The sequence below is a fragment of the Chelonoidis abingdonii genome, chromosome 9 (assembly GCF_003597395.2).
Source record: "Chelonoidis abingdonii isolate Lonesome George chromosome 9, CheloAbing_2.0, whole genome shotgun sequence".
Taxonomy (NCBI): domain Eukaryota; kingdom Metazoa; phylum Chordata; order Testudines; family Testudinidae; genus Chelonoidis; species Chelonoidis abingdonii.
The window spans coordinates 31,840,102-31,850,494 of NC_133777.1; the positions used below are offsets into that span (position 1 = coordinate 31,840,102).

The 10,393-nt window shown below is 50.2% G+C and overlaps 1 protein-coding gene across 1 annotated transcript in view; it reads left to right on the plus strand.

Moving 5' to 3' along the window:
- Nucleotides 1-3,540, plus strand: part of CCDC33 (coiled-coil domain containing 33) — a 234,122-nt gene extending 230,582 nt beyond the window's left edge. The window contains exon 22 of the mRNA XM_075069314.1: nt 776-3,540. Coding sequence (XP_074925415.1) covers nt 776-838 — 63 coding nt within the window. The 3' untranslated portion in view covers nt 839-3,540. The remainder of the gene's footprint in view (nt 1-775) is intronic.
- Nucleotides 3,541-10,393: the final 6,853 nt, after the last annotated feature.

The window sequence follows — 10,393 nt, forward strand, 5'->3', positions numbered from 1 at the left end:
CCAAGGTGGAAGAAAAGCAGGAAAGAGAGTGGATCCTCATAGCCAACCAGTCCGCTGCTGGGGGAAGGACTGTTGGGTTGACTCCACCCATCTGCACTACAGAGGCAGCTCATTGGTCTAAATGTTGGTGGCTGAACAGCTGGTCACAACAAATTTCTGAATCACCTGTGTCCCTGTAGCGTGTAGGGTTGGGACAGGGCTACTCTCCGTTATCTGACCCGTCCATGTGCTCTCTGGACTGCAGCAGTCTCTTTTAGCCTACACACACACACACTCTCTCTCTCTCTCTTAGGCTCCATCACTGCTGGTTGGCCAGGGCCCACTTCACCTAAGCCCTTTGACTTCTCCCCATATCACAGGGGGGCTGTTGTCAGACTTGTGACTTCCCAGGCTTGTAGGGTGGCTGCATTTGTTGATTGGGGTAAGACTGAGTATAACCTGCCCCTGCCCATTCAGCTGGGTGGACAGTCATTCACCACAGCCAGCTCTGGACCGCAGACATGGGCTTTTCAGCATAACATATTACTGAACGGCATACAGGGTCCAGCCCAGAATCTCCTTGTTAAAGCTTTGGGAGGAGGGAGCAGAAGAGCACCAGTCACAGAACCTGGTACCGTCAGGGCTAGCCCACAGAGCACACACTGGGAACCATGAGATTGGGGCACTGGACAAAAAGGACTCTGCCAGCACAGAGTAAGGGCTGAAAGGAAGTGGGAGACAGGTGGATTAAGATTCCAGGAGTATCCCCTGATGTTCATGCTCTTCTCCCACACAGAAAACTTCACCAGACCCCACAACACATATCAAGAGGCACCAAACGCTTGATCCTCTGCCCTAGCACCTTCTGCAAGATGGACTCATTGGCAGTGCTGGGGGAAAGACTGTGAATGTTCTCTCTGGTCTCCCCTTCTCCCCCCGAAACAGAGCTCTCCTAGGGGGTCTACTGGAGATCTTTATTAAATACTTGCTGCTCAACCCCCAAGTGCTGTTACTGCAGACTGGATGGCCATGGGAAATACCTATGTCAGTCAGAGCTCAGGGATATGCTTGGCCAAGTGATAGGACCCAGTCTGTGAAGCCCAGATCAAAGCTTGGAGAAGCTCTGATTGTGGGTTCTATCACAGGGCACTGGGGTTTGGGGACTTTGAATCTGGTTTGGGACACTAGCATATAAGTCCCTGCCCCAATAGGACACCCCCACCCACCCAATCCTATCTCGTCCCCATCTTAATGACCATCTGTACGTATCTCTCCCCGAGGGTTCCAAGGCAGTTTAGCTTGACTTTCAGCATGTTTTCAGCAGCTGATCTTTAGCTGGTCCCTTGTATGATCACTTCTGCAGTGTTCCAAGCACAGTTAGATGCCAGCTGGTGTTGAGCTTATTGTATCTTCCCTTCCCCGCCTTCTCCCCTCAGGCAGTAGTGTCTTGGAACATTGCATTGCTGGGGTGGGTGGGGGGAGAAGGGTGTGACATGGACTGAATTTATGTCCAGCAGAGGTGGCCTTAGTCTCTTTGGAAGGGTGATTGAAGAACTCCATCCTTGGCTGTGATGATGGAATGCTGCCCGCTGTATAGCACATCAGCCGTGCCTGAAGGACCAATCTGGATCAGTTTCACCCTCCAAGTGTGTAATGTTCGTGGAGGTTGACATTACCTTTACCTGTGATCCACTTCCTTTTATGTGTGGGACATTCCACATGGAGCTAGGCACAGTTTAGTTGGGGTGGTGATGCCAAACCCAAACTGGGACTGTGAGAAAGCACCAGCCTGCACAGCCCTTGAAGACTGAGCTCAGGCTCCCACGGTCAGTCTGCAGACCAGGAGGAAATCTGAATGTGTAACTGAGCCAAGGGCATTCTGCAGTAGAGCAAGTGGCAGTCTTAGAAGTGGGGAAACGGGCCACTGCACACACGGTGCATTGACGCTTTGTTGGCCTACACAGCCTATGCCCTCTAGGGAGTCCTGACTAGAGCAGCAAAACATCATGGGCCAAATTCATCCCTGGAATAACCTCACTGACTTCAGCAGAGTTTCACCAGAGATGATTCTGACCCCTGGAATGGCCCACGAGGCTAGACTTAGCCCCGCAAGGCAAGATGCCCAGCTAGTATGAGTGATGGAAGCAGCAGCAGCACATGACAATGAGGGCCCTTTGCCCTGGCTGCTATTGCTCATGTCTGCAAGGACTCGTGTGAAGCCACTGGGCTCCAGATCCTTGCAGCCAGGGTCACTCGTGCAGTGGCAGAAGCTACTTATTCTTGTCACTAGCACCTTTCCCCTGGCAGCAGGTGTTAGCCCCCAGTCGGTGTGTGCTACGCATTCTGATCTGCAGAGGGAATGGGACTGCACCAGCTCTTAGCTTGCACTATAGAAACTTGGACTGTTGGCTGCTCAGTCCCTGCGTCAGTCCCCAGTGTTGGCCAAGAGGGCAGCCTCCATACCTAACTTATCTTTTGGGTGTGGCAGGTTTAGTAGACAGGTGACAGCCGGGGCTGCGCCCATACCAGCTCTGAGCGCAGCATGCAGGTTAGCAGGTGCTGCCTGAGCCGTGCTCCTCACTGGGGCCGACTTGCTGAGTGTACCTGATACGGAAAAGGCCCCTCAGGTGCTGCCCCCAGTACAAGGAGTGTTGATTTGCAGAACCAATGGAACAGCAGCACTTTAATGGGAAGGGGCCATATCCCATGGAGGCAAAGGGGTGTTGTCTGCCTTGTTGCTTTAAGGGGTGGCAATTTCAAATGAGAACATGACCCTTCAAGGACATCTGGTCTGGTTTTCCCCTTCTTCAGTAGCCCTTCCCTTTGCCACTCCTTTGATGTAAGCCCAGCCTGTTGGAGGGTGGAGAATATCAGCTGTAGCCTGGAGGGAAGAAAGGTGGTGGGAGACTTTAAAACTAAACAAATGAACAGGGCCCCCAGAGTTTTGCTAGGTGCACGGGGTAGAGCAGGAGCACATAGCCAAGGCAGAGCATGGCACAGAGGTTAGCCACATCACCAGCCAGAAAAGCAGCTTTGGAATACATATCCTGGAACCTCCAGATCTGACAGGTCAAGGGCTGCTGCCTGGGGACATGATGAGGAGCAGGACACTGGCATGGCCAGGTGCCTCTTTTACATGTGAAATCAGGGCATCGCACATGTGAATTGGTACTTCCTATGAGGACTGGCAGCCCTCAACATTCCAGCATCTCAACCACACAACTCAGGTCCTTCTCTAACTGTTCTCCACTGCACAGACGTCCCACGGATCTCTCCTGAGTGCAATTCCAGTGCCTTCCAGTAGCTGCACCTTCCCCACCCTCCTTCTGTAATACAATGGACAGAAGAGAAATGGACTTTCTGGTTCCCATCTTTTCTTAAAACATGTATTGTTTGCCCTTGAGTGGTTCTTGGAACACCATCATCCAGCCGAACTTCACCAGATATTGTTGTGTTCGCATGCTAATTTCTTAAATATCTTCCTTGAGTCCATTACAGGAGCTGTCACTGGAAAAAAAATCACCAGCAATGACCATGTGATCCCAATAAATGGAAAGCAGAGGTTCACAATTTTTAACACAATGGTACCAATCTAGTGGCATTTTCACTGACAGGACCAGTGGTTCTTGCCAGCATCACAGTGCTGCTTTCACACCTTGGTACAAATTTGTACTACATTGTATTGTCACTGGTGGGTCTTTGGAGCAGGCATTATAGTGATCATGGCTTCCATAAAGCTAACCACAATGATAGCACCTGCCATTGAAGACATAAACAACCTGGGAGTGGAAATACAAGGTAAGAGTCACTTACAATGCCGGTGCAAACAGGTACAATTCCATTGAAGTTATGGGGAACTCCAGAAGTGTAACTGAGATCAAAATTTGACTCCTACTCCCATCTCCAAAATGCAGTCACCTCTGAAGTAGATGTCGGCGGCTCCTTAACAACACACAGCAATACCACACACAGTAGCTTCAGGCTTAAGTTTAGGCCTGACAGTGAGGCACACCATCTTCCAATTGTAACTGTAAGAGAAAATGTAAGGTAGCAGAATCTATTCCCATGACTGGGAATTTGGAAGATGCATAGAGTCAAATTATTAACATCCTCTTAGTGCTGGCCTCATGTTACAGGTGTCTCGATTGCTGTGAAAGTAATGGGGAAATCAGCAATTTTGTGGTAAGGTACCATTTTTGTGGGTGTCATTTCTTACAGAGTCAGCATGTCTTGCATTTCTGAGAGTTTTGGATTCAGAAATCCCAAGGAACGACAAAGCAAAGCTCATCCAAAATTACCACATTTTGCCTGATCTCTGCTTGACTTGGAGTCTGGGTGGTGTCTATCAGAAACCAGAAAATAGCCTGCATTTGGATGTCACTAACCTGAGACTTGCAAATCCTGGTGAGCATGTGCTCAGTTCTAATCCCACCTCCACATGTGACTATGGGAAAGTGATGCCTCTCTGTGCCTCAGTTCCCAATCTGTAGAATGGGGCTAATATGACTGACCTACCTAACAGGAGGGGATAGGGTGACCAGATGTCCCATTTTTAAAGGAACTTTTTCTTATATAGGCACCTATTATCCTCCCCATGCCCCACTCCCTGTTTTGTTTTTTCACAGTTGCCATCTGGTCACCCTGGGAGGGGATGTGAAGCTAAATTCATGCATGGTTGTAAAGTGCTTTGAACTTCCCAAGTTACATCTGCACTGAATCTGGAGGTGTAATTTTCAGGTTGGATAGCCATATCGTGCTGATTCTGATCAAACTGGCATGCAGAAAATAACATCACAGCCTTGGATGCATGGGCAGTGCAACACAATAGCTGCCCCAAGTACAAGTCCATCTGAAATCCTAGATATGTATACGGGGGCTAGTTGAAGTCATTGCCCAGGAAGCCATGGCTACATTGCTGTTTTTAGCATGCTAGCTGGATCAAACTAGCCTGGTGTGATGAAGTTGGGGATTTTTGTAGTGTTTTACCTGAATTGTGTGTGGGCACCTCAGTTTCCCTATGTGCTGCATGTGAGAGACAGGCATGCTGAAGGCTCAGAGAGGTGGAGGAGCCTACGGCTTATCCCCTGAGAGAGAGTGGACTCCCGAGAAGGACTATTGCAATGAAGGGAATTCCTTCCAGGGACCGTATGGAGCTGGGAGAAAGCATAAGTCCTGTGAGTCCCTGACAACTTGATAGCAGAGGATTGTTGGTGGATGCACCCTGTAGACGGTTGCCTGCCAGTGATAAAACAAGGGAATTGAAGGAACCAGTAAGGAAAGGCCTAGAACCAGCTCCCTAAAAGGGACCTTGCATGTCTGTTCAGGGAGCAAGGCTGAGCATTGGGAGGCTCACCCAGGAGCTGCAAATTGCCTGGCTGGTACAGAATGACCAGTGAGGAGCAAGTTCCAGATCCCAGCAGGATTCTGGGATGTCTGGAGAGCCTGGGAGTAGCAGGGGGGCAGTTAGGGTAGTGGCAGGGGGTCCACCATACCCTGTTCCCCAACCAAGAGGAGGGCTTCCCAACCACAGTGAATATAAAGAGATGAAAACTGGAGCTGAGAGCAAAGGAGCTGGAGCCAGAAGAGTAGAAGCTAACTGACTGCTTGGAGCAGTGAAAACATGAACTGGAGTTGGAGGAGAGGCAGGCCAAGAGCACCTCCTGTGGGGTAAGTGGGGAAAGACCCCAAGATGCCTATTTGGCAGGAAGCCTCGATTCCAAAGTGTGCCCCGGTATAATGGGGGAGGTATATTGATGGTGACCTCACTGCCTGTGAGAAGGCTTGTGATTTGAACTAGGTTGACAAGCACAGCTGTCTCACACCCCCGCTTGGTCCCAAGGCCATATGGGTGTTCAGCCAACTGCATAGTGCAGAGACTGGGGACTATAAAGGTTCAAACAGGCTTTCCCGCTTAAGTTTGAATGACCCCGTAAGGCAGACAGGAAAATATTCTGGGGTGTACAAGAAACCCTGGGCATCATGGAGAAGGAGGTCACCACCCTGCTGGTGAAATATCTCTCTGAGAGGAGGGAAAGGGTGCGGGGCCACTCCCACAGAGGCTGTGGATAATCTGGTTGGATTGGGCCAGCGGTAGGACATCTGCCCTCAGAAGCCCAAAGCCCTGCAAGATGCAGGTCCGCTGGCAGAGTTGAGGTTACGGACAGCCAATGGGGTGAGGGAGAGAGAGAACCCTGTCGGAGACTCAGAAGGGGAGTCACCCAGAGACCTCTTAGAGGTGAGACTCCAGGAAGGCCAATGCAGGGGTTTCCCACGAATGCTGGAACAGGCAGACCTCCTCCTTGGGACATGCAGGACCTGAGATGTTGTTACTTCAGGCAAAAGGATGCAAGGTGGTGTCATGCCCAAAGACACAGGAAATTTTCACCCAAAAGAACCCTCGAAGGGTTAACAGGCGAAGGGGAGACAGCCTGGTAATGCAGACTGAGAGAGAGAGCTGGGAAGCAGTCACCCAGACAGCTTCTGCGGCAGAGCTGGCCAGGGGAGGAGGAAGGCACACGTTGCTCCCCCTGGGGATCAGAGGGGCCTGAGCCCAGCAGATAAGTCTGCTTGTGACTGCTGGGCTCAGGCCCCTCTGATCCCCAGGGGGAGCAACAGATGGGGGTCAATGGGAAAACATTCATGGGGTAAAGAGATTCAGGGACCAAGACTCTTATGGGTGTGGTGCAACCTCACCAGCTGCTGAGGGGGCATGTAACTTGGGTGAAGGCTCCCATTCACCTCCTGGGGTCCTTCAGTACATCAGCCTTGATGTACTCTTGGGAAGTGACTGTGTCTCCTTAAGACAGGATCCGGACCTTGCACCAGTAACAGCCAAAGAGCTGAACCCAGAGATCGGAAAGTGGAGAGGGCAGGAGCCAGTGAGCATGTGAATGGCCCATAAATGTCCTGGTGGCAGGGAGGGGGATACTTTCCTCCCTGGCTAGTAGCACAAGGGAAGAACTGCAAAGCTCCCATTACCTGCCTGTCTGTAGCCAGCCCCCTGCACAAGGGAGAGATGACTCACACTGGCTCTGATGTGGCAAGAAAGCAGGGAGCTCGCTACCTACCCTCACTAGGACACATATGCTGGGGGTGGTTGGACCCCCAGTTAAAGTCCTGTAGGGAGGATACATCTTAATGGGGGCCCCAAAGAGACTGGGGTGCATGATCAGCTACCTGCAGAAATACTGATGGCCATGGACTGAAAAACTGACCAGACAATACCCCGGTCCTTGCCTGTGTTCTGGCACCAGAAATCCACCAGCAGGGGTATGTGGAACCTCCAATGGGGGGAAGTGAATTGCCAGGGGCAGAGCTTAACAGGACTGAGATCAAGGCCTTGTCCTGAGGTGGTAAATCTAAGGCACAGTAATGAGGGCTGGGCCCTAAACCCAGCAGCTGAATTCTAGAACTAACTGCAGCAGAATCCCTCCCTGAAAAAATATGGGGGGCTTGTGGGCCACGGTGTTGCAAGATCCTAGGGAAGGATCCAGGTGAGAAAAGTGACCCAATACTAAAAAAGGGCTCCCTGAGGGAAAAGTGAACATGGGAGATCAGAGGGTGTTTGGTGGTCCCACAGACATGCCAATGGTGGGATGTCCCTTCTTCGAAACATCAGCGCACCCAGCGAGAGCTGCTGCACAACGTTTACTGTCCTGGAAATTCACAGGGATCTACCCTTTTTAGTTGGCATATGGAAGGAGAAGGAGGGGTCCCCTGGACTTGATGAGAAACAAATGGGGAATCAGTAGTGGATTCTGAATGATCATTCTGGGGAAAGCTCACTGATCTCATGGGTTTGGTCAGGAAGAACCTAGCCAGGGCCCAGGAACTGCAAAAGGGCTGATACAACAATGTGCCTGATTGGGGACCAGAAGAGGGGTCTCAGCTCAGAGCCCTGTGAAACCAACCACCAGCTGAGTCATGTGCTGCAGCTGCCCAATTGGGCAATTGTACCATGTCAACATAAAGAAGCTGAACTTTGACAGGGAGACTGTTGGTGCGGCCGTGTGTGTGGATAGGGAAGGGAAAAGGGGAAAGTGAATCTCTCTTCTAAGTCCGGAGCCAACCTCCTGCTGGAATAACTTCCCCTCTTTGACCAGCTAACCCCTGCCCACCTGCAGAGCCAGGCGCCACCTGGCCTGGGCTCACTAATTTAGCTGTCCATGGGGGGGACAGGAGGTGTTCCCCATTCACAGGCATCGGGAAAACATCCCAGAATTCAGAAAGAGAGTTTAGTGACATGCTGGCATTAGGGGTGATCCAGCCTCCTCCAGCCCCAGGACTCACCTATGGTGCTGGTCCCCAAGTAAGACGGGTTGATCAGACCCAGTGTGCACTATTGGAAGCTCAATGCCATCACTGTGTTCAATGCTTGCCCCATGCCTAGGACTAAAAAAATACTAGACAAGTTGTGTGTGTGGCTTTACCTTACTACTGCAAATCTCACCAGGGGCTACTGGCAAGTGCCTTTGGACCCAGTTGCCAGGTTGAAATCTGCTCCTGTCAGGCCTATAGGGCTCTGAGGTCCTGGTCCTACCTTTTGGCCTCAAGTGGGTGCCTGCCACCTCCCAGTGCCTGGGAGATCAGTTACTGAGGGGGCTGGAGGACTGTGCCTGTCGTACATTCATAATATCTGTGTCTTCAGCCCAACCTGGGAGAACCAAGTGTCCCAGGGAAGAGGAGCCTGGGACACCTCCAGGATGCAGGATGGATGGTAGAGGCTGGAAAGGGTAAGATGAGGATGTCAGATGTGTCATACCTGGGCTACAAGGCGGGAAGCAGCTGCCTAAAGCCAGAGCCAGTCAAGGTAACCAGAGATTGGCCTATTCCTCAAATCAAGAAACAAGCCCACATCTCTAATGGGATGGCAGGGACTACTCAAGCTTTGTAACCCACTTTAGCTCCCATTACAAAGCCACAAGGTGGTCTGGACCTAACAGTGCCAGGGGTGCTCTGTGCACTAAAGGCAGTGACAGATAAAGCCTATGTTAGGTCCCTGGAGCTCTCACCCCACTGTGAAACACTATAACCTGAAAATAGCACCCTGTAATCCCCATATTCACCACTGTCATGTAATTGTGATATTTCATACAAAGCATGCCATGTAAGATATATGAAAAGTCATGCTCTGCTAAAACCCGTTCTGTCCAAATATGTATAGCATTAGTATTAGATTTTTGCTGTATGGTTGTTACTGAAATATGCTGTAAGTTTGGTAGTGACATACAAAGGATCCCTGGCCAGGATGGTGCTCCATGACCATTAATCAGCAGGAGTGTTGTACTCAAGAGACTTACAATTCAATGACAGGTGCCCAGTCCACACAATGGAGGTTTACTTGATCACTGTGACTTACCAAAGCTCACCAGGACATGTCTGGGCAAGTATCTTCAACGCACATGGATTGTGGGTATAAAATAAGGAACAGTTGCAGCATATCTTTGCCTTTCTCCTCCCCCACCTACACTGGAAGCAACAGGCACACTAAGAAGATGATGGTCATCTGAGGAGACTGGTCCAGACTTAATGAAAAGCCTGTGTATTAAGAACTGTAACATCCAGTAGGGTGAGAAAATCACTGATCTAAATACTGCCTGGTGTAATAAGAGTTAAGATTTAGATTGTGCATTTAATCTTTTATTTTCTTTGATAACTTTCTCTGCTCTTTATGCCTACCACTTAAAAGCTATCTTTCTGTAGCTAATAAATCTTTTACACTTTACTTAAAACAATGTAGTTTGCTTGAAGTGCTTAGGCACTCTCAACTCAGTTACAAAGGCTTGTGTTATATCCTCTCCACATTGAGGGAGGGGTGGATCATGTAATAAATTTACACTGGTCAGGCTTTTAACCAGGGCAAGAAGGTACAGCTCTGGGGTGTACGGCTGAGAAGCTGGGGGGAATTGGCTGGAGCCTCTCTATTAGTTCATGAGTGGCTGGGAGAAGCATTCATGTAACTCAGCTGGGTGTGTCCCTGCTTGTGGATGCCTCTGTGTGACGATGTGGTTCTGGCAGGACCCAGCTGAGAGTGCCAAATCAGGACCAATTGCTCAAACAGGGCAGTCACAGCCCAAGGCTGGGGTTTTTCCACCTCTAAGGCAAACCAAACCAGCCAGACAAAAAGGACTTCAGTTTCACCCCACTGGCCAACTGCAAGTCACACAAGCAATTTCCTTAGACATTCCAGTCTCCCAGTATCCCCACCAGTTCCACATGTCCTGGGGATGAATGGTAATGAAAACCAACACCCCAGTAAAAGAAAAAGGTTCTCTCAATCCCAAAGGACCAAGCCCCAGACCCAGGTCAATATGTTTATTAGAGAATATTTAAATAAGGATGATACACAGAGTTTGGCATGTCAGTCATTAGTTATCGGGGGCAACACACAGAGTATGGGGGGACGCTGGTATTT